This window comes from Myotis daubentonii, chromosome 11 (genome assembly GCF_963259705.1).
Source record: "Myotis daubentonii chromosome 11, mMyoDau2.1, whole genome shotgun sequence".
In the NCBI taxonomy this organism is placed as follows: Eukaryota; Metazoa; Chordata; class Mammalia; order Chiroptera; family Vespertilionidae; genus Myotis; species Myotis daubentonii.
In genome coordinates, this window is record NC_081850.1 from 33,435,499 (window position 1) to 33,463,332 (window position 27,834).

The following is a 27,834-nucleotide window of genomic DNA, read 5'->3' on the forward strand; positions in this document are numbered from 1 at the left end:
GGGAGGGACCAGTGTTGAAAGGTGACTGGAGAAGAAGAGTGGCCTGTTGTTTTTCACTCTTCCCTGAGGGACAGAATGGGACTGCTGGCTTCTCCATCTGAAAGAAGCCACAGACAGGCGCTGAAGAATAACCTTTCACCCCAGGAAATAACAACTCCTTGGTCACCTTTTCTAAAATAGAAAGGAGGAACTACACTGTCCTTAAATATGAATTTTAAATATGTTTGAGTGATTTTCACTGTTTACAACAAAGATTACAAATGTCCAAGGCTAGGGGTCAGGGCAGTAGTGAGACCCAGGCCCGAGGGGGTCTGTGGTGGTCCTCACAGTTCCAGCCAAGCACCGTCACATTGAAATGAGGGTCTAGGTGGCCTCACTGTCTGAATTTTTAAAAAAGAAACTAAGAATCTGGGTCTTTGTGTGAAATGGCTCAATTTTTAAATGTTCAAAGCTTAAAAAACAATTGTTAAACTCTGTGAGGTCACAGCAACTACCTCTGCAAGCCAATTTCATCAGGAGGGAGAGAGAGAGAAGGCAAGAGAATGAGAATCTAAGATCCATGAATTGGGTCAGGGAAAGGTTTGGTAAGATGATGATAGTGGTTTATTTCAGAGCTTAGATGAGAGGGAGTATGAATCAGGTAATTAACTCATCTGTTTTCCAGAGAGAAGAGGAGGTCAGATAAAGCCATGTTGATTATCCCATGTCCCAACAGCAAGCCCTGTTTTTGTTGTTGTTGTTTTTAAATATTTTATTGATTTTTTACAGAGAGGAGGGGAGAAAGATAGAGAGTTAGAAACATCGATGAGAGAGAAACATCGATCAGCTGCCTCCTGCACACCCCCACTGGGGATGTGCCCGAAACCAAGGTACATGCTCTTGACCGGAATCGAACCTGGGACCCTTGAGTCCACAGGCCCACGCTCTATCCGTTGAGCCAAACCGGTCAGGGCAGCAAGCCCTGTGTTATCACACCTGTTTCCTCAAACTAAACCCACTAGACCTGTGCTTAATCCCTCAAGAACCATTTAATGTGTATTGTATTCAATTGTCCAAATGTTCTGGCCCATTCAGGGTAAGTTTACACTCTGTCTTTGGAGGCATGGCTGGGGTGAAGGGCTCAGCCCCGAAGTCAGACAGCCATACCTGATTTAGAACCTGGCTCTTTCATAGACTCACAGGTCACCTTCTCTTTCCTGTGGCAATTCACAAAGGAGGAACCAGGCTAGCTCTAGTACCAATGGTTCTCTAAAAGGATCTGGAACTGAAGGCCAATTACAAGAATGTGGCTTAAATTCTGAAGGTCATTTTGAGGCGGTTGAAGGGAAGGAATTTACCTAACAACTTCAAGTACTCTTTTAGTTCAGATAACACCTGACTGGGAGGAGGGAGGAGGACAGAAGTAATCAGAACCCAGTACTCCCTGCATGGACTGCCTGGCCTGCAGGGAAGGCAGGGGAGTCTGACAATTAGCAGTCTGGTAGGAGATGTGGGAAAGGATGCTTGATGTGAACAACCAGGGGTCCACTCTGGCTGGAAAGATAACTCTTTTGTCAAGAAGATGCTGGGACCCAGAGAAAGAATTCTCAGACTGCAACACCCTAAGGGTAAAATAAGATGGATTTCTGGAGGAACCCAGCAAGGCTGAGTACTAGTAAGCTCTCCATCTCCCCACCACTGGACATTCCCCTTTCCATTGATGTATTTCCCAAGGAGTTTGTATTCCAATCTCTTTTTAGGCTGCACACTCTCCCAGAGTGATCCTATCTGCTCTTAGAGATTCAATTTCCACCTGTATCTCTTGCCTCATTCTGTCTCCCAACTGCCTTCAGGGCATCTCTGCCTGGATATGTACCTCAACATGAGACACAACATGGGCCAATTAAACACACCTATCTTTTCCCTAGAAGACCTCTGATTTTTCTGGGTTACCCAGGTGATTTTAAAATAAGTTCACAAATCGTTTGACGCTCCTCCCATCAGGAGATGAGGTCTCGGTCCCCTTCCCCTAAACCTGGGTGGGCCTTGGTGATAGCCTTGATAAAGAGAATGAGCAAAAGTGAGGCTCAATGGCTGGGTCAGAAAGGGCCAGCTTCTGATGGCTTCTCTTCCTGAGACACTCAGCGTAAAAAGTCCAGCAACCTTGAAGCTGCTGTTGGAGAGACCACATGGGAAATAGAGAGAGATAGAGAGAGATAGAGAGAGAGAGAGAGAGAGAGAGAGAGAGAGAGAGAGAGATCAGAGTTTGAGTCTTCCAGGTAGGAGACAAGTAGGTCATGCAATGCACATTAGCTGCTTCTAGCCCCAGCTGCTGTCACTCTGTAATCACAAAAGAGAACCAACCCAAGGGAGAATGCCTAACTGAGCCAGTTAACTCTCAGAACCATAAGGGATAATATGATCATTGTATGTTAAGCCACTAAAGTTTGGGAGTGATTGGTTACATAGAAATAGAGATCTGAAAGAGTTTCCTATCTCCCTAAATTGTGCTATCATTGCAAACCTTTATTGAGGGCTGCAGACTATGTATGTATCAGGTACTGGTCTAAGCATAATTAACTGTGATCTTCAACAACTCTGTGAGGTAACTTCATTTCCAGGTGCAAAACTGAAGCACAAGGAAGTGAAGTAACTTGCCGGAGGCCCCACAGGAAATCAGTGACACAATTGAGATAACGAAGCCATCTGGGTACACTTTGGGGACATTCTAGAGGACTCTGTGTCACATTCCAGCCTACAATACTGAGCAGTCACCAATTCCACTGATTCTACTGGGTAAACAACTCTCAAATCTCTCTCTCTCCCTTCCAGTCAATGACACTTGCCATGGCTCAGGTCCACCTCATTTCTTACCAAAACTGTTTCATTAACTTCCTAAAGCTCTTCCTGCTTCCAGTCTTGCTTCTACTAATTCGTCCTCCATTTCAAAGCCAGTGCCATCTTCCCAAGATGCAAATCGGGTTGAATCACTACTTAAAGCCCTTTCAATGGTTCCCCATCACAGAGTGGCATCCAAGCTCCTTGGTCCAACCCCGCCCTGCATCAGCGTATCAATTCTGCGAAGACCCAGGTCTCTGGGCCTTTGCACATGGCCCCCTCTATTTTTCCACTTTACCTGATCACCACTTCAGCAACTTAAAAACTCAGCTCCAGGGTGTTTGGAAAGCCCTCCCAACTTCCTCCATGATCCATATGACATGTGTGTCCCTGGGCCAGATAACCAGGCAGGCCTTGGCTGGCCCTGCAGATGTGGAATTAAGAAGTCCCCTTACCTTCCATGCCCAACAGTGCCCAAAACAATCAGAGCAGATGTGACCGGGGAAGGGCACATGCTAGGAATAAAACCACAGTTGTTTCATGATTATTCACCTTACTAACTATAGATATGAGGTTTTTTTACAGACCCTGGGAAACTGGGGATGTGTTGCAAGAGGAAACACAGGGCTGTAAAAAGATAGGATGCCTTGGAGCACAGACCGGTTCATTACTCAGAAAAGAAATTACATTTTGAGAGCAGATGAAGGACAGGGCACACTTTGACTTGGTTGCTGCGCCTGGACCCTGACCCTCTCTGGGTGTTTGCCTCAGGAATGCTGACCATTCTCTGGTCCCAGGAACGGGCTGAGCTGGTTTTTAACAGAGAAAATTAACTACCTTGTTACTGGACTTCAAGATCCTGGAAGGAAACACGCAAACCCCAGACCCTGCAGCCCTTATCCTGTCCCCCTTCCCTCCTGCATGTAGCCCTTCCTCCTTATTCCCTATATAATCGCCAGCTAGTAGGAAATGTTGGAGCAGAATTTTCAGGATGCCCTGCTGCTCTCTCCATACTGCTGGCGTTATTGGAATAAATGCTCATATATGGTTCAGCCTTGCCTCTGCTTAATTTGGCTCAAGTAGTGACAGGCAGCCCCATACCCATTTTGTGTCCCTGTCCCTGCCTCCAGCCCCTCCCCCCCATCTTAAGCTCTTGAGGCATAAGCATTGTATACTCACTTCTATACCCACCCATTGCCCAAGGCACTGAGCCTGACACTCCAGGGGTGTCTGATTAATACCTGCTGCACTGAACTGAATGAGGAATCCACTGTAATTGCTATTTAAGGCATGTGTCCCGGAAGCCACCACAATTTCTATATTTTCTCTTTTGTAATCATCAGACATAATTACAAAAGGCAGGAGAAAATAGAGGATGATGTTAGCAGAGCAAAAAAACTGAGCCAGAGGAATATGGATATAAACTCTGCCACATTGCCCCAAGGCCTTCATACCCAAACATGGGCTCTCCAGTAGTCCTGACTCGTGAAATTATCCTCCTTGGACAATGGCTGGCTATGGTATTGCACCCATGAGAAGTTGGGTGCCTGGTTTCTATGCCTTAGGACTCCTTCCAGGCTTCTGGGGGCCCTGGGGTACAAAGAGCCCTTTGGATTCAAATGAGGATGAGTCTGGTTGTAGGACCAGCCCACAGGAACCCGGCTCTCCAGCAAACATCCAACTGGCTTAGAGGTCTGGCTTGTGAGTGGACCTGTCAATCTAGGAGCAACCAGACTCTCCTTCCTCTCGAAGGTGTGTTAGTCCCACACAGGTGTGCTGGGTTATTTCCAGAGATAATATCTATGACTTGACTTGTGGATTCTAAAACAAACAAAAAAACCACCTCCTTTTTTTTTTTTTAAACATCTGGTGTACTCTATTGTACTCCCCCCCCCCCCCCCCCGCCTTCTTGAAATGGTTTATATCTGATAATCTCATGGGTGATTCATGCATTCCTGTGAAAGACTTTTATCTATTTTGTGGTCACATTCTACTCTCTCCCCATCTTGCTACCTCAGCAAATATTTGGCCTCCAAGGCACTGAAGGAATGACAAGTCCCCTCACCCCAACTTATACAGTTTGGAGAGGCTCGAAGGACACACCTCTTCCGTAGGTTTAACATCGATGTCTGGAAATAATACCTCTTTGTAAGAACCAGTTTCACAACTCCCATAAATACCTTCTTGGTTCATTATACAATCCTAGAAAGCCTTCTCCCCAGGTGTAGATGAAATCTGACCGTCTCCCCCACAGCAGGTTTTAGTCAGGAGCAATTTGAAGGCAGAGAAAGGGATAGACCTCTGGGGAAAACAAGCCAGTCATCCTGGACTTTCTAGACCTGTCACAAGGCTGGAACTCCCAGTCTGATGAACCCTGCATCCAGAATGCTAAGTCTGAGTAACTGGGACTCCCTGACTATCCTCAGCCTGCTCCTCACCTCTGCTTCTAACACTTGTGTTACCCTGAACTCTATTCTCCATGATTCCTAACCATGGGGCCTGCCTGCCAGCCGTGTACCCTTTCCCCCTAACTTCTGTGGAGCTGTGACTCTCACCTCTCCTTCCCCACTCCAAGGACTGCAGAAAAGTTTACTTTTGTCTTCAAGTAGTTAAGACATATTTGAAGAATGTTATGATATTTCTTTTTTTAAAAAAAATATTTTTATTGATTTCAGAGAGGAAGGAAGAGGGAGAGAGAGATAGAAACATCAATGATGAGAGAATCATCGATCGGCCGCCTCCTGCAGAGCCCCCCAATGGGGATCGAGCCCGCAACCCAGGCACATGTCCCTGACCGGAATCGAACCCGGGACCTTTCAGTCCACAGGCCGACGCTCCATCCACTGAGCCAAACTAGTCAGTGCTATGATATTTCTTAAAATGAAAGTGGTCCGCAGTGTTGAAAGGCTGGGTCAGGAATCTCTGTCTGTAATACCTCAGATGCTTCTCATAATCCTCACTAGGAGGATAAAGGCAAAGACAGGCCAGCTTGTTTGTGAAAGGAAAGAACACTTACATAGAGAATGTTAAAGAGGCCATATAGCAACTAAATAGGGCCCAGCTGCCCGTTGGTGCAGGATGTGATCAGGACCCCAGAAAACACACAAAGATGACCTCATCTTCTAGGGTCTTCAAACATGGGGAGTACAGTCTTTTCACAGCAACACTGAGGATTTTTATTCTTGGAATCTCAAAATGTTTTAGGTTTGTGAGGATCTTTAGTCTCCTTTCTCAGTATTTCCCTCACAGACAACAGATGTTCCCTGGGGCCTGGGCAGAGGCTGTACAAGGGGAGATAGAATCTGTCTGTAGGAAGAAAGAGAAAATCTAAGCAAAAAGTCACAGGTGCACACCCCTCCCCCCCTGCAGTCGCCAACACCTTTCCCTAGAGCACAGAGCACAGAGTACTGAGCGGGATTTACTACAGATCCTGCAAGAGCTCAGAGATGAGCACCACTTCAGGGAACTCCAGGGTTCTAGGTCTGAGAGTCAGTAAGTCCAGACTTCTACGGTTACTCACTTGAAGTTGAAAAAGCAACCAAACTTTACCCTCCATCATTTCCACTTAAACAATAGTAGATATAAACTTTCAGTTTTAGATTTTGTGTTTTTTTCCCTTCAAAATAAACAAGCTAGCTAAAGATTAGTAGAAAATATTAATATTCAGTGTAGGTGGCAAACTAGTTTCAGAGGCAATCTGGGTAGGTTTCTCAGGGTCTGTGGGTTCTGGACCGACAACAAGACCTCAAGCTCCATTACTCAGTGGACCTCAGATTCTCCTCCATGAAATGAAAACTTAGGCCGTTCTCCAGATGTAAGAAAGAAAGAAAGAAATGAAGGGGAAGCAGAAATGGAGCAAACCTGTTATGTCTCCTGGTTGACAATTAACTTTTGCTAATAAAGTAAAAGCCCATCTTCAGACTCTTTAATGACCAAGTTTAGTGTTTATCCAAGCAGAACAAGCAGCACAGACAGGCTGATTACTTACTTGTCGCAAAAATAATCTCCAGACAGGGAGAAAATGGGAAGAATATGGACAAGGATGTGAGAGGATGCATGGAGGGAGAAAAACAAGTTCACTAAAGGAGACTGGATATAAAGTACAGTGCAGGGAACATAGTCAATAATATTGTAATAACTATATATAGTGTCAGATAAGCACTAGACTTACTGGGGTGATTACTTGATAGGTTATATAAATGTCTAACCACTATGTTATACACCTGAAACTAGTATAATATTGTATGTCAACCGTGATTGTTTTTTTTCTTTTAAAATATATTTGTATTGATTTCAGAGAGGAAGGGAGAGGGAGAGAGAGATAGAAACATCAATGATGAGCGAGAATCATTGATTGGCTGCCTCCTGCATGCCCCCTACTGGGCATGTGCGCTGATCAGAAATCAAACTGACTTTCTGGTTCATAGGTCAATGCTCAGCTACTGAGCCATGCAGTCCAGGCGGTGTCAACCGTAATTGGGAAAAAAAAAAAAAGGGAGGACCACAAAGACCACATTCGAAAAGACTATCACCCACAGCTGAATCAGCTCCAGGCCATGGTCCATCTTCGGGAAACCAGATGGATCTTCCATTCTTTCTAGTCCAAAGAGCTCTCTAAAGATTAGACTGGTTCTGGCACTGGTCTGGCACCGTCAGGGCTTCCTCAGGTAGAGAGATGCCCTCCAGTCTGGGAGTTTTGGGGCCAGGCTGAGCTCATAATAAAATGGCTTCAAAACCATTCCAGACCAGGCTTGCTCTTCTGGGATCCCCAAACTAGTAGTAAAGTATATTTAGGATATTTCAGCTTGGGCAAGAGTTCCCCAGACTGTTCACTCAAAAAACTGATATAGCCCTGTCTGGTTTGGCTCAGTAGATAGAGCGTCGGCCTGTGGACTGAAAGATCCCAGGCTCAATTCCAGTCAAGGGCATGTACCTTGGTTGTGGGCACATCCCCAGTGGGGAGTGTGCAGGAGGCAGCCAATGAGTGTTTCTCTCTCATCGATGTTTCTAACTCTCTATTCCTCTCCCTTCTTCTCTGTTAAAAAAAAATAAAAAATAAAAAGAAAATATATTAAAAAAAACTGATACAAATGGATGGGTAAGTAGGGGATCAGTGGGATAGGCTTGTCAAGGATTTACCTCTTATTCAATGAAGGTTGTGTAATCAGTCAAAAATACTTGGAATATCTCCTATAAGTAGGTGCAATGCTATGAGTGTGATAACCTATATAAAACAGCACTTTTTTTTAACTCTCAGGAAACTGAGATAAGAAAGAGAAGTCATAATAGTAGTAAGAGTAGTAGTTCCATACATTACTGCAATTGGACACAAGATAAGATAAAGACCTCTGTACTCATATGCTAATCTTTACCTGGGTTTGTAATCTTCCCAATTCTCAGGCCAGGAATCCAGGCACACCTGCTCAAGACCATTCTTGGCGTCCTTCAGGACCCTTTCTCAATCCCATCTCTTGTTGAAGGCCATTGGTACATTGCAGCTTTCTCATAGCACTTACCACATGTAGGATCATGTTATTTTTTATTTTTATCTATTAGGCTCGTGTTACTAATATCTGTGCACACAATGCATCTGGTAGTCTAAGACAAAACACAGACCTCAACTCTGCATCTCTTACCAGGAACATCAATACTTGTTCAATTTAAATTGAGTTTCTATTTGAATGCTAAATGAATAGATTTTCACAGCAATGCACAATACTTTTCATCTTACATGCACATTCCCTTTGATTAACAGTGGTTGTCTGGAGCATAGTTTTGGAGATTCTGCGCCGTAACAAAGCTCTGTGGCAAAGAGGGCTGTAATCAATTAGTGATGTCTGCCTAGGTCAGGACTGGGGGTAGTGGTGCAAATGCAGTATAACTTGGGAAGGTAAATTAAGGGTTATTAGAGTGCAGCAAAGAGATTGGAGTACTACACAGTCAGAGAAGTCTATATGATAAAAGTAAAGATTAGATCTTCAAGGATGGGTAGGACAACAGTGGGTGAAACACAAGCAAAAGTACTAGAGTAGGAAAGTACAATACAACCCGGTAAAGCAAGGATGAGGCAAGTTCAAATAGGAGGTTTACAAAGAATGGGGGAAATGCTGTGAATGCTCCAAGTTAAGGGACAGAATAAAGAATAGCCAAGAGATCTCCTCCCCCTCTCCTCCCAGTGCGGGGGGCGGGGGCGGGGGGAGGAAGAATAGCCAAGAGACAGAGAAGGGATGGAGCAAGAGGGAAGATAATAGGCTTTATTTAGTTATGTCCAAGAGTGAATTGAAGTCTGCAAGAATGATTTGAACTCTCTTTTTTTTTAAAAAAATCCTCACCCAAGGATATTTTTTCCATTGCTTCCCCCTCCCCCCCCCCCCCCCCAATTTTTATCATCCCCGTAGTCCATGGATTTTTTTAAAGAGCATGGAAGGAAGGGAAGGGACAAGAGAGCGAGAGCGAGAGAAACATTGATGTGAGAGAGGCACATCGATTAGTTGCCTCCTGCACACACCCCGACCAGTGCCAGGGATGGAACCTGCAACTCAGGTACATGCCCTTGACCTTGACTGGGAATGGAACTGGTCACCCTTTGGTGCGTGGGCCAATGCTTTAACCACTGAGAAACACCAGCCAGTGCTGAATTGAAATTTCAATTAGGTATATCAAGGTTCGCCAGGAAGGAAGTGGCCTTGCTTAATGGTTAATAACCTAAGTTTTGCAATCAGGTAGTTCTGGGTATAAATTCCAGTTCTGACTCTGACCTCAGCTGGATAACTTAAGCCTTGTAAGTCTCAATCCCCTCATCTGTAAAATAAGTAAATGCCCTACTTCATTGTCCTGAGGGTCAAATGGGGAAGAAATATGCATTAATCTCATAGCAAGCCCTCACTATTAGCTATTACACTTGGTTAACCATAAGAAAAAGAACTTTTCAAAAGAGAAAATGTCTATCTACCTCATTATCTCATAATTTGCGGAATCTCATATGAAACCTATACAATAGTTATTAGGTGGCTCAGAAAACAATTAAGTTTATGAAATACACAGAGAAATAGAGCCAGATCACTTGATTTTCCAGTAATGGGAAGAGGCGTGGACTTTAGGCTTTCTATAGTTAAGCATTTCTGGGGATGGTGCATTTTTTTTGTTGACTTAATTCTTTACTGAGTTATAAGGAACCAGGTAACTCTCAAGCAACAGAACGGTGATAGAGAAGTAATTTAATGATATGATCTCACTTACGCTCTCTCCTCTAAGAGATTCCCTCTTAGTTGAGTAACTAAATGCAGTTTTAACCATTTGAGAGCCCTGAGCCCTGAGATGTTGTCTCAGTGCTGTAATAAGAGTAAAGACACACAGGGTGGATTCCCTCTAAGGCTCTTTCTGAATTGAAATTCTGGCCCCAAAGGCCATCTCTTTGCTTCAACATGCAGACCTAGCAGAAAGTCCCATGATGCGAGATTCAGGAGCCTTCCTGGACACATGAAGATTTGCTGTGACAGCTGTCCTGTCTGTGCACATGGTTAGGGACTCTGCAACCAAAAGGGCCCAGGGAGCAAAGCCTTCAACTTGAGCATGGAGTGACTGGTGAGAGGGTCTTATCTCCTCGCTGTGGGCCTGGGTCTCCAGGTGGAAAATGAGGCACAGTGTCCTCCCAGCCTGACTGAGTGGGGATGGCGGCCCTGAGCTCACACAGCTGGGCCTGGACCTGGGAGAGGAATAATCCGGGACACCCAGCATGAACTGTCTGTGAACGGGGCGGGGTCCGTCCATCCCAGAAAATTCAGGAGTATTTGCTGGGAAGGAAATACCCTACCCCTGGTAATGGGACGGACAGTCCAAACCCAGGGTTAGCAACATTTCTGGCAAGGAGTGAGTCACCGAAACACTTCCTTTCCATTAACAGAGGTGTTCCTGTGCAGCGTGTTAATTGCAACAGAGCAGTCTTTGTTGCAATGTGGGGCTGTTTCTTCAGCAAGTATAATGAATTACCTCCTTCCAAATCTATCTGTGAGCTAAACTATAGCTCCGTAAGTGAATTATTGGCTTAACAGTACCGTCTCCAATACTGCCTTCTATTAGACGTATGTGTCACATTCAAAATAGGAAAGGCCATTGAAACACGTGCTACGTTAGCAGACACTGCTGCAGCGGAGTTTAAATGGGCCACTGGATGTCATCTAAAATGAGTGCATTTTCTTTGTCAGGGCTCCAGTCCCCACAGTATACGTGACCCCAGATCTCCAGCGACACCAACACCGGGGAGGCCTGCAATTCCTCAGGCAAACAGAGCTCCCCTGGCCAGAGGCGTGTCACTGACTCCCTCCCTACAGGACAGTTATTTTCAGTCTCAGCTCTGTTAAAGGTAATCACAATTTCTCACAATTAATTAATGTGGAAAGCTTTTTCTCTCTGCAAGCAAGTGCTCACAGGATAATCCCACTTATGTACACCTTGTCTGGCTAACCCAGGGTTTTTACCCATCTGAGGCACTACTCGAGCCCTACCACATCCTGACTTAGCACACAGTAATTTCTTGTGTCATGTGACGCTTCCCTTATTTCTTACGCCTGCTGCTCAAATCTGTAAACACTGCATCACAGATTAAGCAACATCTAACAAGATGCTGAGTATTTATCAACCATCTTCTCTTTTCTGAGTACGAAAGCTGAATTAAGTCAGACAGACAGACGGACACACAGTCCCTTTCCCTTTTCTATATACTTTAGTGATTTACAAAGTCCTCCCCACAGATACACTAAGAATGTCTATACCAACCCTGATGTGCAGAGTCTAACACTTAAAAATAAATTTTTAAGGTTCATTTTATAATTATGTGTCTAGATAATTTTGTGTGAGGTTTTGGTTTGATAGACTTTAGGCACATACTATGCCTAGCCCTAGAACAACCACAAATCAGAATCTTTTTAGTGATTCCCTAAATCTGGTGGGGTCTGATTTGATTTCAAAAATAGGCACTCAAAGCCCAAAATTCCTTTCCTAATTGTTCAATATGTGGAACTCGGGCCAAGCCAGCCAAAGGACCTTTCTTTCTAAGGTACATAAGTAGCTGTGTGCAAAATATATATACTAGTACACATCTAGAAATAGTATAGGTTTACTGAACTCATATTACTACTCTAATGGATAATCTAATGCTGACACAGAACATTGCCCTCGTAATAGCCCCATATACAATTTACATTATTATACTCAAGTCACTGATTAAACAGTTCAAATGCAGAACAACTGAGTCAACGTCAAGGTCATTTTATCCTCCAGTAATGACCTTTAACCCTCCCTCAGTTCCCTATGGAAGAGTTTCTTTCTCTCCTAGCAATGAACCAAGGAATTACTATACAATCATAAAGCTAAAGGATCATTAAACTAAAAGGAACCCCAAGAGATTTTCTAATCCAAGGTCAGCAATTATTCAGGACACATGCTACTGCTTCCTGATCCTAATCCTTTGACAGACATCAGCAATCAATTTCAGAACTTTTGTTTCCAATCCATTGTCAACAAACCTATCGTATGGAATATAAATGGGAGTTGGCACATGAATGGAATCCTCTTTGCTCTTCTACCTAATCTAAACCCCTCTTCTTTCTGATAAGAAACGAAGGCCCAGAGAGTTTAACTATCAGATATACTTTCTTACATAGCTTTTGAGTGTCTCATTTACTTTAAGTTCTCATTTTATTTTCAAGTTAGACTTTGAGCTCATTTATTCACTCAATAAACCAAGACAATGCCTTACTAACTCTCTGGGTCATAAATGACTCAACAATTCAACTCATGTATTGAGACTACCAGCCTTGTGACGGGTGCTGTGGGTACTGAGAGGACCAACACAGAATTCCTTCCCTCAAAGACTTATGGGCAGGGAGACAGAAAATTAGAATATATTCTAACTAATAAATACCAAGTAGACATTGGTTCAGTACAGCGGGAGAGCATCATAATTCTTTCCAAGCTGGTGTCCCTCCCAGGACTCCCTCTTCTGCTAGAGGTCACCTGCTCCTTCTCCTGTGGACCAAACCCAGCCAAGCCCCCTCAGGCTAACCCACGGAAGACGTGGCATAGCTGTCTTTTCCTTTCCACTCTCAATGCTGCTGTCCAGTGGACGTCTCCATCTCTCCCTGCCTGGACCTTCACAGTAAACCCGTGGGGGTCAGCCCACCTGCACGTTTGCCCTCCTTGGATCCATTTTCCACATCCATCCACCTCAATGATCTTTTCTAAGCACAGCTCTAACCTTGTTACTACCCAATTTAATTCATTCTCAGCACCACGTCCAAACTCGTCAGCATGGCATTGCAGGCCCCCCAGGATCTGCCCCTGACCTCCTGTGCAGCCTTGCTTTTTTGTTTTTTCCTGTCACTCAATTGCACCCTCTACTCCAGTCACACCAAGTCACTTAATTAAAAGGTAGGAAGGGCAGAATTTAGAGGCAGAAAGAAAAGCAAGGCAGCCTCATGGGCAGAGGGGTAAGGGTAGGTCTGAGCCCAGAGTGGAAACCAGCCTGGCTGAGTGGTCTGGCAAATGCCACTGGAGAGGTGTTTCTCCACTGCACACACTGCAATTCTGAGAGCCCCGTGGAGACACACTGCTGCCCCTTCTCAGCCTCAGTGCATGGTATAGAATTCCTATCCCCCACTCCACCCTGGCTCTCAACCAGGGGACCAAGACTCCCAGGTGGATCAGCAAGGAGATGGGGAGCAAGATGTAGGAGGAGAAGCAGCCTGAAGGAGGAGGAGGGAAGGAACAGGAACATCTGGTGTTGCCAATCATTATTTGAATCTCAGTTTTCTCATCTATATAATGGCAACAATGGCTACTTTATAGTTGCACACTTTTTTTTTCCCATAAGCATTTCCTAAGATTTCACTAGCCATGATGGAAATGAGATTAGACAAGTGTAACAAGTAAAATACATACATAGGTTAACTGCACTAGCCTCCTAAACTGGTATCACTTTTTCTGCTCTTGCCTCTGCAGTCTGTGGTCAAAACAGCTGCCGGGGAGAGCTGATTAAAATACAACCAGACCATGTCACTTCTCTGCTCAAAACCTTTTAATGGTTTCCCATCTCCCAGTAAAAAGTCAAAGTCCTTATAATAGAAGAGCTTACACCATCCTAGTGCTCTGTCCCTGTCCTAGCCTCCTGCCTCATCCACCCTTACTCACTCCACGCCATGTGCTTTCTCAAGTAAGCCAGGATGCTCCCCAGGTAACTGTGCCCATGTTCCCTCACCTCTTTTGTCTCAATTTGATCATCACCTTCTCAACAGAGCCTTCCCTGTAACCCTATTTAAAACTGCACCCCAACCCTCTTTCCTGCCTTATGTTACTCTAGAGCAGAGGTTCTCAACCTGTGGGTCGCGACCCCTTTGGGGGTCGAACGACCCTTTCACAGGGGTCGCCTAAGACCATCGGAAAACACATATATAATTACATATTGTTTTTGTGATTAATCACTATGCTTTAATTATGTTCAATTTGTAACAATGACAATACATCCTGCATATCAGATATTTACAGTATGATTCATAACAGTAGCAACATTAGTTATGAAGTAGCAACGAAAATAATTTTATGGTTGGGGGTCACCACAACATGAGGAACTGTATGAAAAGGTCATGGCATTAGGAAGGTTGAGAACCACTGCTCTAGAGCATGCTCACCCTCTAATATATTCTATTGTCTTTTACCAATTTATTTTGTTTACTGGTTACTTTCTCCATTTAAACATAAATTCCAGGAGGACCTGGTTTTTACTGTTTTATTCACTGCTGTATGCCCTACCCCTAGAACAGTCCCTGGCACACAGTAGGTGCACAATATATAGTTGTTGAATGAATGAATGATTTAAGTGTTGGTTACTGCAGGTACATTCCAAGGCTGAGCTGATTAGAGGCCCAGCAGTACCAGGCCTGGGACCTGCCACAACAAATGAGCTTCATGGAAAACAAAACATATTTTGAACACTGCCGTACGCAAGGCTCCGTGCAGGTGATGAGCTGGGCCTGGAACTAGCCGGAGCTGTGGCTCGCCCCTGTCCCCAGGGGCTTCACAGACACATAAAAACAGGTAGAGCAAGAAAGCATATCCCATGACTCAAATTAGCACCGCCAGATATACATTTACAGGAACTCAAGTGCAGGAGGTGCAAGGCTGAGGCAAGGGTATTACTAAGAACGGTTCCTGGTTGTAGACAATGGAATCTGAATCTAGAAATGATTGCTTCCTTGGGTACTCCAAAGAAAATTATTCAGAATGAATAAGCTTGCCAGCTCTGTTGTGTAAATAACATCTATTTCCTTTCCTGACAATCCATAAGCTAGAAATCAGATTTTCTAAGTGACTGAAATAAAGCACACACTGTCTTAAAAGACAGAAAGACCAGGCTTTATGCTGTGAATAGCGTGCTTTACCACGATGATGCACAATATAAGCACTGGGCGACCTGAATCAGAATGCCCTGGGGCACAGAATTCTCACACCTCGATTCTGCGTGAACAGAATTCCCACTTGAAGCACAAAAATTCTTCCCTCACTGTTTCAGCCTGTTAAACGAATTGAGAATCGGGCTATGGGGCACAAGACAAAATGATTAAGTCTTTAAAAAAAGCATTTAAAAAATACCCTTTAAAAAACCTGAACAATGCCGTGGAGGCTGGTATTTGGGGAACATTTGGCCCATGAGCTGTATTAGGCCCAGGAAATCATTCGGTCCGGCCCTGCCAAGGCATTAGGGGTGAGGTAATTAAATCTTCGACCAAACACAGCAGGCTGATTTTTAAGGTGATAATTTGTATGGCCCGCGAATGATGTTGTAAATATCCAAATGGCCCTTGGCAGACAAAAGGTCCCCACTCCTGGGCCTTAGACAGAGCATGTCATCAAAGCACTCGAATCACCTAGAACTCTGTAGTATAAGGCAGACACTAAGCAGGACAGACCATGAGACTTCATTTCATAAGAAAATATTAACTTCCTCAGAATAAAATTATTGCAATTTACCTTAAGATAACATTTATTAAGTGCTTATTATGTGCCACAACTGTGTGTTTTCACACTATATTAGTCAACCCTGATAAAAAATGAAGTCATGACAAATATCCCTGTTTTCCAGATGAGGACATTGAGGATCCCAGAGAATAAGAGATTTGGCTAAATGGTAGAGTCTGGTAGTGTCAGAATTCAACTCCAGCACTCTCGACTCCAGGCTCTGTGCTCATTCTACTATGCTACAGAAGCAGGGAAAAGCCTGTAAGAATTGTAATGAAGGCAACAAAACTGTCCCTAATGGAGTTTGTGTAAAGGCCTCTCATCTGAATAGCCAAGATATTATTTCTAGGACCTTGTAGGCTTTCACAGAAATTAACAAATCTGGTTATGTAACTATTCAGTCCCATTATCTTGTGACTAAGTATTTGGGAAAATGTTTAGCGTCTTCTTGTCCATGAAAAGAAAGAACTTTCACACCTAATAAAGATATACTATGTCTTGAAAAATCAAAGACTTTAAGCTGTTTCATACTTTTGCCCCTCATTTTAATAATAAAAATATTTGAAAGTGTCAAGGCTGCTGAATTACAGCAGGGACCAAACATTTTAATGGCTGCAATCAGCCCTACATTGTGCCAGGGTAGTTAATAAATTTAAGAGTTCATACATCTTTAAGATCCACATGCTCAAAGGTCCAGAAGGAAAATTGCATGAAAGTGTTTTGTGATTTTCTGTTTCAATTAAGATTATAAAAATAAACTTAATGTCATGAACTAGTAAGTTCTTAGGAATGGACTCCGTGTCACTGCTATAAGTTGGCTGGAATTTCACTTCTGGTTAAACTAATGAGACAACACAAACAGGTATACTAGTAATTTCCACACAGGCCCAGTGCTCCGAAGAAAGAGGGGAAAAGGAGGATCTCGGGAAGTGCCTGTGATGGATGGGTACACTGGGGGTGGCCCAGGCTTGACACTTCTCCGACCAGGAGCATTAACACTAGGGGACTTCCCTGTGTTGCTCCTGGAGGGGCAAACGTCTAGGAATACTTCAGCTGGGCCCTCACAATTTTTATGTGGGGGTTTTCCTTTCTGAATCAAGCTTCTGGGCTCACTCACATTAAAACTGGAGGGAAAATGACCTTCAGGACCAAATGCCAGCTTTGCAAAATAGGCATGTCATCCTTCTTGACTCCAAAGATGTACCTATGCAACAGGTTCTAAAGGCCAGGGGACAACTGCTCAAAATCCTTTCCAAGCCAGCAAGCAACACATGGTTAACAGGCAAGTCTCTCTAGAGAACCTCATGGCCGGAAAAGCAGGATTCCACTCCCACAGGGAATTGGGAGGGAAATGTCAGGCTAGGATTACCCTTGAAAACTGTCCTTACACAGAGATAGGAAAACAATCAAGATCATCTCATCTATTTGGCCGCAGGGAAATCTAATCACTTTCTTTGTGACGTGTGTCATTTGAACAGGGTGGGGAAAGAAATCTTCCCTAAAACCACCCTAAGCCACTTGACCCTTCTAGGGGGAGATACAGTAGAGCTAAGTGGTCAAGACTTGGTTCTCTACTTCTCTTTCCTCCCACAAATGGCCTCTGCTAAGACAATTAGAGAACACTATTCATTTACTACAAACCTGACTTTACTTTGCACAAGTTTCTGGAGGAGCAAATCTGGGGGGTTAAGTGAGGGAGCAGGCAATACCAACTATTCTGAGATGCAGAAGTAGCAGCTGCAGACCGGGGTGGGGGTGGGGGGGTGGTGAGGAGGGTGTGTGTGTGGGGGGAGGAGGTGGGGGGGGTGCGGGCATGCACTCCGACCAGAAATCAAACCAAGACCTCCTGGTTCACAGGTTTGATGCTCATCTACTGAACCATGCCAGCTGGCAGGTCCCAGCTTCTGTTTCCAAATGGAAGGTGGGGACTTAGAAGGAGTCTCACCTGCTGTGTGTCCTCACCTGTGTGAACTCACAGAGTAAAGGAGCCAGACATGGCTCCGACTCAAAGAGGAGCATCCCAGAGCCCAGATTGTAAAACAGACAACCTGGCAGAAATCCAGAATCCAAACAGGAACCACTCACACCTCTGAGCAATGGCTCAGACATCCACCCAGTGCAGCGATCTGTCAGGAGTGAATCACTTTAAATACGTTTTTGTTGAAAAACAAGCAAATATGACTTGAAAATTATTTTCAATAGAAGAACAGTGTGGAGAGTACGGAAGTTCAGGGAGCCCATGTCTACACATTAGCAGGTTGGGGAAGGAGGAAAACTGAGTTCTGCTGGATCTCCTCTTCCCACTCCCATCGCCCCTGCATTTGGCACGAATGTGGCAGGTTTTCAGAGCTCGGGTGCCGGCAGTTCGTGCTCGCTGCCTGGGAAGGCGCCTTTCCAGCCCCTGCCCCCTGGGAAGCAAGGGCAGCACCCCCCACCCTACGCCCTGGCCGTCCCAAGCTAAGGTGCCTCTTCCAGTCAAAGGAGAACTGTAATCCACATCTCTGTCTGGGCAGCGTGGTTCAGACCAAAAATTGGGGAGCAGATACCATTAAACACACACACCACACACACACACACACACACACACACACACACACACACACACACTATGTTTGCTTCCACTCGGGAAGAACCCAGAGCTACTTGCTTCCCTTTCCAAACCCGTTTGATCGTTTTGGGTAAAGCAGGACCCGGTAGCTCAGCTCCTGGGGTACCCAAATGGAATCCCCGATGAGCTTTGTTCTTCACATGCACAAAACAACACCCTGGGCGAGGCAAGCTCCCGCGTGGGGTCCTAGGCCGAGAAGGCGCCGAGGGACCCGGGCATTGGGTGTGCAACGCCTGGCCCACCCTCGCACCCGCCCGCCCGCCCCGCACGCGGCCTGGGCGCTGGAGCGCGTGAGGGTGCGCGCGTCGCCCACCCGCCGCGCCACTCACCTAGCACCACCGCGGCGACGGTGGAGAGCAGCAGCCAGTTATTCTTCAGGAAGCGCTTGTGGTCGCATCCCTTCCTCGCCAGTTTCTTCATGGCGGGCGGTAGGGCTTGGAGCCGCGGCGGCGGCCGCTGTAGTGCGCGGTGCTCGGTGGTGCGCGTCGGGGCCGGCTGGGGGCCGGGGGCCAGGGGGCCGCCGGGGTTCCAAGGCGCAGTGGAGGCGGGACGCGGCGGCGTCGGGGAGAGGGTGTGCGCTGCCTGCTGCCGCCGCCGCTGTCACTGACGCTGTCACCGCCGCCGCCGCCGCCACCTGAGATTGCGCGCCCCGCCTTTAGCTCGGGGAATGTGCGTGGCGGGCGCGCCCGGCTCCTCCTGCCGCCGCGGCGCTGTGCGGCCCGCGTGCCAACCAGCGAGAAAGGAGGGAGGAGCGGGAGAGCAGGGAGGCGGGTGGTGCGTGTGTGGCGCCCGCGGTGCCGGTGGAACAAGCGTGGGAGCGCGCCCTGCGCGCCCGAGGCTGCTGCTCCGGAACCTGCGCCCCGCCCCGCCTTCTCCCGGAATGTCTCGCTTTTTCTTTTTTTTTTTTTTAGATGGTCAGGCTAAGTTTTCGCATTTAGGGTTTCCTCCTGTCCGTAATCCAGAACGGAGGAGCCACTGACCCCTTTGGTTTGGCCTTTACCCTGCACACCCCTTCTGGTCCCCTTTCTTCACACCAGCCATTATCAGCACATCACTGGAGAACGTGGTGCCATCCTGGGCAGGAGGAGTTGCGGGGGAAACTGAGTTCTGTGTTGGGACCCCTTTGCTTTTCCACACAGTCTCTAGGAGGAGGGAAAGAAAGAGACCTGAACTTTCATGTGAGGACTTTAACCATCTCGCCCCCTCTGCCCCAGGTATTATTAACTCTCCTTTTGCGTGGCGGGGAGGTGAAGGTCCAACAAGATCATCTGTGGACCCAGGGCTTGGGCCCTCTTAGAACCTCACTTTTGCGCCTTGCGATTGGTTCTGTGGCTGACAAAGGCCCCCAAACTGTGAGTCTTGGCAGAGTGATTAGGCCCCAGATCCCGACCCAGCGGTTCTGAGGAGTGGGCGGGCCCCTCCCTAAGGCCAAACGGATTGGAAAGGCAAACAGAGTTGGAGAAACTAGGTAAGTGGTACCAAATTTACTCTGTACTGCTGAGTGAATTTTCTAATTCTCTTCCATTCTTCTATCCAGTTTTCCAACTTTGCTTATACAGACTTGTTAACATAAAAAAAACCATTGAAACCTGTAAAGAATTTTTGTGAGTTTATTTGAGCCAAACTGTCGACATATATGCCGGGAAGCAGAACCTCAACGAATTGAGATAGTGCTCCGGAGAATGGCAGGGTTACATCCGTATTTATATATGAAATTCATTGGTGACAGATTTAAGGAGGTGGGATTAAGCGAACCTGTGTGATAGGATAAAAAGTAAAATGATGGACACATACTTAGGTGGGTGCAGGATCAATTAACATGGTAATGAAGGAATTTGTAGTATCTGTCCTGGCGCCCAGAACATTTGGTTGTGCCCCAGGGGCTCCAGAAAAAGGGAAGTTACAAGTTACCCAGACACTTCAAGGGTATGTTATCTTAGAGGCAAAAAGGCAAATGGGCTCAGTAAGGATCAAAGTTGATCTTGTCAGTGAAGATACTGGCTTAGGACATAACTGCCCACCATAACTGCTTTTAGTTAAAGTTTAATTTCAGACCATCCTTTGTGGTTATTTTAGGTCTCTGAGTCTGCTAGGCTGCCACGCAGGCCTTCCCTGAGCTTGTCAGGTCAGCGAGTGGCCCCTTTCGTCCACAGACTCTTTCCCTCCTCTCACCACATCTCCACCTTCACAGCTCTAGCCGCCTTCTCTTCAGATTCACTAACATGAAGTAAGCCCTGAACCTTTTTGCTATTGTGGAGTCTACTCTCTGATTGGGGAGGTTGGAGGATCTCCCCAGCCAGATTTTTTGATAACTAAAACCTCACAATAAGAGCTTCATTCTTTTGGCTTAAATTGATACAGCTATCTTTGAAGAGATAATAAACTAAGCTTCACAAACCATATACTACACTTTAGTATGAATGAGCTTACCAGCTCCTTTCCAGAAAGTAAATTTTGAGAGAAGGAAGGGTAGAGGGATAGCAAGGTCATTGTATGCTAAGGAAGATATGAAGAAATGTCAAAAAAAGGAAATTAAGAAAGAGGGGGCATAGATTTTCATCCCAGAGTAAAAAAGCTGGAAGTGCTCAGATGTCCAACATGAAAGGAATAGTAAGTATATTATGGAACTGCCATGCGATGGTACATTATGCAGCCTCTGAAATTCATAAGGAACTTTATGAACTTTCTAAAGCACATGTTACAGTATTATGAGGGGGAAAAGGAAGATTAAAATTATATATACAATTTGACCACAACTATATAAAGCAAACATGTAAAACAAAACCACGAACTTAGAAAAAAGTCTAGAAGGAAATGCACCAAAAATTTAACTATGGTCATCTTTGAGCGATAATATCATTATTGATTCTTTTTGCTTTCTATCTTTCTGTATTTTCAAAAATGTTTATTTAGCATATGAATGCCTATTACAATTGTAATGGCAGTATTTAAGAAGTAAACAGATCCCAATGGGGGGAAAAGGGGACATATGTAACACTTTCAACAATAAAGAATTATTTTTTTAAAGAAGTAAACAAATCCTGAAGAGAGAAAAAAGTGGAAGAAACTAAAATGAACTTTTTACATCACAACCTTTTGAGATATAGTAAGAAAATTACATCTCAGTTTTGGGAGTAGAATATTTAGGTTTAAATCTTAGCACCATTACTTACCAGCTGGGTGACCTGGTCAAGTTGCTTAAATATTTTGTCTCGGTTTCTATATCTGTAAAATGGGGGTATTGTAAGAATTGAATACAATGTGTATAACATACTTAGACCACCCCTGGCTCATGTGGCTCAATTGGTTGGAATGTTGTCACACACCTCAAAAGGTAGTGGGTTCAATTCTCAGTCAGGGCACATATCCAGGTTATAAGTTTAATCCCTGGTGAGGTGGGTACAGGAGGCAACCAATTGACGTTTCTCTCCCTCTCCCTCTCCCTCTCCCTCTCCCTCTCCCTCTCCCTCTCCCTCTCCCTCTCCCTCTCCCTCTCCCTCTCCCTCTCCCTCTCCCTCTCCCTCTCCCTCTCCCTCTCCCTCTCCCTCCCTCTCTCTCTCCCACTCTTGCTCTCACGCTCTCTCATTCTCCCTCATCCTCTCTCTAAAAAAAATCAATAAAATTAAATATATGTATATATTTTAAAAGGACTTAGACCAGTGCCTAGAACACAAGAATTATTATTGCCAAAACCGGTTTGGCTCGGTGGATAGAGCGTTGGCCTGCGGACTGAAAGGTCCCAGGTTCGATTCCGGTCAAGGGCATGTGCCTTGGTTGCGGGCACATCCCCAGTGGAGGGTGTGCAGGAGGCAGCTGATCGATGTTTCTCTCTCATCGATGTTTCTGACTCTCTATCTCTCTCCCTTCCTCTCTGTGAAAAATCAATAAAATATATTTAAAAAAAAAAAAAAGAATCCCCTGGGAATCTTTAAAAAAAAAAAAAAAGAATTATTATCACTAGTTTTACTTTGAGTCAATTCTCTCTCTTGTTGCCTGCCTTTTGTGTATATATCCTGAACCACTTCAGAAGCACAAGAACACTTGTATATTGATCAATAGTAATTGCCCTTTAGAATTGCAATGAACCCTAAATCTATTGCACATTCATGCCTAAAGCCCATATAGTACACATCTGTTTGTTGCTTATTTAAATTATACAAATTTAAAATAGTGCAACACAAAAAGATAAAGTCTAAATATATATACTCCTTTTGAAATAATGGAAATCTCCTAAATGAAAAGAATCTAAAAAGTTCAAAGTGGGTGGGCCAAGTGAATTATAAACTGCATTTATGCTATTGATACATGGCTGTTCCTCTTTAGCTGGTAATAATTAATAAGCAAATAGTTCTAATGCACTTATGTGTTAGGCATCTTTTTAACCCACTCTACACGTATTAACTCATTAGGGTTCCCACAACAACTTAATCAGGTAGGGACTATTACTACCTCATGGGGCTGTTTGAAGAATCAATCAAATGAGATCTTGTGTATTATCATCATCTTTGCTTAACAGGAATCTAAGGCAAAAAGAGATTAACTTGCTTAAGTTCTGTTCATTAGTCAGAGGAGGAGCAAGGATTGGACTAGGTAGTCTGCCTCAAGCTAAATGCAGCAATCCATGCCTTAAAACTTCTACCTCTTATATAAGGAACAAATACAGAATTGTTATGGGAAAACTACTCTTGAGTTATGTGAATTTTACTTTATGCAAGACCTTCAAGAACCCAGCCATCCACAACTAAGATGTCCTAACATGCTGAGCTCCACTGGAAACTGCATGCATTTCATAGGGTCAGTGATTGAACTCTCAAATTTCTGTCTTCATTGCTGGTATTGGCACCTAATTCTGTATGATTTATTTACTTAAAACGAGAAATGGTATAGGAAGCATCACTTTGGGGAGGGGGTAGAGTAGAAACCCCTAGTGCTTAAATTTAATTCTTTTACTTTCTTGGCCTGGGATAGTCATGAACACAAATGATCTCAAACTGGACATGTATTCAGAGGCATTTCCCTTTTCCTGAGGGAACTTGAACACTCAGATCCTGGAACAAAAACTTCACTCTCCTGGGATACGAATTTAAAGTCAAATAGAAAGAATTTTAGGAGCCCCCCTCACCCCCAAGAGAATATTAACCTCTCCATTTTCCAGGTCCCTCAAATTCCTTCCTCTTGCTGAAGTACACCTTTGGTCAGTTCTTAACTAGATTACATTTGGCCAGTGTGCTTTTTTAAGTTTTTAAAAAACATTTCAGTAACTCTGGCATTTCCTTTATTGTTATTTTTTTTTTTATTGTTGACTCATGAAGTATGTTGTTAGTTATTACAGAAAGAAATCTTTGACTTTGCCACACAAAGTTAAAGCAGCAGGTAACAGCCTGGTTTTACATATCAATTGCGATAGAAATGAAAAAAGACATTCAGAAACAAAAAATCAGGTATCAGCTTCTGTTCATTGCTAGAAATAGTTTGCTGGTTGCATTCTACCATCATAAAACATATTGAGTTGGCTGCTTTGTCCTCATGATGTAATAATGGGGAGAAGGAGGTCAGGGGGTACCAGAGTCTCCTTCAGCATCTACCACTGTGTAGCCATTCATGACCAATGGATGGTAAGAAGGATGCTGTCAACATATTCAGACACTCTTTTTAACAGTCTCTTCTTTATCTCCCAATCTTGTTCTGGATTTAATTTATCTGAGACTGAAATTAAAGAATAAAAGAACTCTAACTCATTAAACCTTCATAATAATTCTTCAAGCAATATTTTATAAAGATGATTTGTTCTGAAGAGACTTATATATTAGATGTCCTTCAACTCTTGGATTAAACAGAACTTTGCTCCAAAGGCTTTATTGCTCACTCTGACAAACTGAAGAACAATCCCATTTCATTTTAGAATATGAAAAAAGTTATCTTCTTCATAGAATCCGTGTGTGCTTACACAAGTCATTTTACCTCTCAGCACCTCAGTTTCCTCATCTGAAGATACTATTTAGACTAGAGTAATAAACACAAATGATCAATACATATTTGAAATATATGAAAAAATTTTCAGTGTCATTAGTACTCAACAAAATAACAATTTTTTAAAAAATATACTTTATTGATTTTTTACAGAGAGGAAGGGAGAGGGATAGAGAGTTAGAAACATCGATGAGAGAGAAACATCAATAAGCTGCCTCCTGCACACCCCCTACTGGGGATGTGTCCACAACCAAGGTACATGCCCTTGACCAGAATCGAACCTGGGACCCTTCAGTCCACAGGCTGACACTCTATCCACTGAGCCAAACCAGTTAGGGCCAAAATAACAATTTAAACTAATATTTGTTCACCAACTGAGTAAAGATAGTTTAACATAAAATATTTTAAAATTCATAATTATAACATTTATAATTTTAACATGATAAGTTGTAAACTTAGAGAAGGTATGGAGAAGTGGGTAGTGTCACACACTGCTGGTAGTCCTAGAAAATGCTACAACTTGTCTGAGGATAATTAAACAATTTGTAACATTTTCCATCAGAAGTGTTTATATTCTTTAACTCAACCATTCTACCTCTAGAAATCCATACAAAAAAATATCAAAGGACTGTTCATCCCAGCTCAGTTGGAAACAACCTAACTGTCCAGTAAAGTGGATTGGCTAAAGATTGAGAGAATTAGGATTTGTTACAGAAGGAATTAAAAAAAAAAAAGTACTAACATTCCACTTTTGCATGCTATCCAGGATTATGTACAGGAAAGACTATTATCGTGAGAAAGAATGTTCCATATTCCTTTGTTGGGGGCAGCAAGAACACACCAGGTGTTAGACCAGTGAGGTCAGCAACCTCCATATGGTACTTGAGTTTGGCTAGGAAAGAATTCAGAGTCAAGGCTCAAACAATAAGAGAACATTTACTTGGAAAATCACAGAGATAGAAGAAGTAATTCGAAGAAGAAATGGGCTTAGGAAACAAGTTATAGAGGTAAAGGAAGGGCTGGTGGCGCTTAGAAGTGAGGGAGGGGGTGGGGAGAGGGAAAGACATGGCCATGCTCCCAGGAGGGAGAGTGCACTGGGTCCTCTGTCCTAAGGCTTTTAAGGGTGCATATTTTAGGAGAGGCCCCAGGGGAGATCTTAATAGAATATTCAGCAGCTTTCCAGGTGTGCCTCCTCAGGGTCTAGGTCTCCACTGATTGATTGGTCAGCACCGGAGGAGAGGGTCATTATTCAATGTAGATGGTCCTGAGGGCAGCCATGGTGCTACTTATCTGGTTTTGCTGCTTTTCTGGACCTAGAGCTGAAATACAACCTAAGGCCTGGATATTAACTCAATAGAGGCAAGGTCAGGAGGTCTAAACCACATGACCAGAGATTTGCTAGGGGAGGAAAGGACCCTGGGGAAAAGGACCCACAATTGTCCTTTGCTAGACACCCAGGGCTTTCTGCCCTGGTGACCTTCTGTACTTGACCCATTGTCTTTGCTCCGCTCATGTCTGTCTAACTGCCTACCACACCTGCATCTCCCTATTAGAATATCAAAATCCCAGCATGGAAGACCCATCACACAGAATTCTCCTGTGGTGGAGGAAAAATGTCCTCGACTTGTCACTCTGTTGCAGCAGGAGATGAAGACATCAGGGAATTAGAAGTAAAAGTCACCACTTTCTGGTTAAGGAAGAAGGAAGGGAGAGGAGGAGAGCAATTCTGGTCCTGTTTTCTCTCTCCAGGCTTCTTCCAGGAAGGGGGTGTAAGAGAAAAGAGGGGGCATCTCTGTCTCCTACCTCCCATTGGGAGGCTGCCTCCCAGGCTGTCCCTTCCCCGGCATCAATGCGAATGTGGCAGGGCAGTGTGGTCAGGCAGAGAGAGGCTCTGAGATTTCACTTCCTAACCACCTGGTTCCTCCTGGCAGGGATGCTGAGCCAAAGGCCATGGAATGGTTATAGCAGGATGAAGTGACCATCCTTAGAGTCTGGGGGAACCCTTGTAAACTGGCTTAATGAAGAGACTCACTTGTTACTAGTAGTAGCTGAGGTGAGACCGAGGATGTGAGTAAATGCCCCTCAGCTCCAAGGGAGGCCAAGAGTAAGGACAGAATACATCTTCACAGCTGCAGATTTCAACCACAAATACTGCAGGGCAAGTTGCAACCAGGAACACAGAGGATAATGCTCTGGACACCGGGATCCAAATAAGTCCACACTACAATGGGTTGTTAATTTAAAAAAAATTTTTCTTTTATTCTAAGACAGATACTCCTCATCTCATTGCTTGTTAAAGGGGCGAGATCTTTTGTCCTACAAAATTCCTCACATTGGGATTTGGCTGAGTGCTTCTTCACAGTAGCAACTAATGAGCTCTCTACCCCCACTGTTTCCTCTAAGCTGGTGGTTAGAACTAGAGGTTTGATATTTAGCAATGATAAACTTGAACAGTGAATTCTGATATAGTCAGCCTGATTCATCTGTGATAAATTCACCATCACCCTTTCGAATATGTTTTTGGCATCTGTTGGCGATGGTTGCTTAAGACCATTTTATTTAATCCATCCTAATTCTATCATTCCTTCTGAACATATTTGCTGGAATTCTTGTATAAAAAGATTTTTTTTTTAATCTCATCAACTATTTGGTTACCCTGAAATAGAGTTTGTACAGAAAAGGCAGGATCCATGCTTAATTTTTTTCTTTCTTGGTTTTCTTGATAATGAATATGGTGTACTAGCAACCTCCAATGGTGACTGATGAAATTTTGTGTTCTTGTTTTTTATTAGCATTATTATGGACATGTGGATTTATATGTGTTTTGGATGGATTAATGTGTTTCAATCAATTATAGTCACGATGCTTTTCCTTGCTCAGATTGTTCCATATTTGGTAATGGCTGCCCCTTCATTTTGGCTTCTATGTTCTTTTGATAGGACCATTTGTCTTCAATAGTGTCCTTATTTTTTGGATCAGCAAGGTGTCCCAAGAAATTTCTTGCCCTGGAACTATAACCAGCCACTTCTTCAAAGGGTCCAGGTTCCTTTTAGCTGAAAATAATATTTGGAAAATAACAGCCTTGCTGATGGGGAGACTCACTGCCACTAGGTTGTCAATGATGCGAGGCCTTTTTAGTGGGCAACACTCAGAAATACATGGTTCATAGTAATAGACAAAGAAATGATGAGTTCATACTAATATTATCTATTCAAAATTTTTAATTATGGTAAAATATCCATAAAATATTTTACCATTTTAACCATTTTTAAATGTATGGTTTTGTGGCATTACGTACATTCGCATTGTAGCAACCATCAACATTATCCGTGGCTAGGACTTTTTCATCTTCCTAAATTGAAACCTGTACCCATTAAACATTAAATCCCACTCCCTTTTTTTCTCCAGTTCCTGGCAACCACCATTCT

At 44.0% G+C, this 27,834-nt stretch overlaps 1 protein-coding gene and 1 long non-coding RNA gene across 6 annotated transcripts in view; one reads left to right on the forward strand and one right to left on the reverse strand.

Moving 5' to 3' along the window:
- SLC1A1 (solute carrier family 1 member 1) overlaps positions 1–19,018 on the reverse strand; it is a 64,994-nt gene extending 45,976 nt beyond the window's left edge. For all 5 annotated transcript variants that reach the window (XM_059656783.1, XM_059656778.1, XM_059656779.1 and 2 more), the window contains exon 1: positions 18,766–19,018. In XM_059656783.1, coding sequence (XP_059512766.1) covers positions 18,766–18,856 — 91 coding nt within the window. In that variant the 5' untranslated portion in view covers positions 18,857–19,018. The remainder of the gene's footprint in view (positions 1–18,765) is intronic.
- Positions 19,019–19,259: 241 nt separating this feature from the next.
- Positions 19,260–27,834, forward strand: part of LOC132211951 (uncharacterized) — a 45,307-nt gene continuing 36,732 nt past the window's right edge. Inside the window, exon 1 of the long non-coding RNA XR_009447605.1 lies at positions 19,260–19,904. This is a non-coding gene — a long non-coding RNA (uncharacterized LOC132211951). The remainder of the gene's footprint in view (positions 19,905–27,834) is intronic.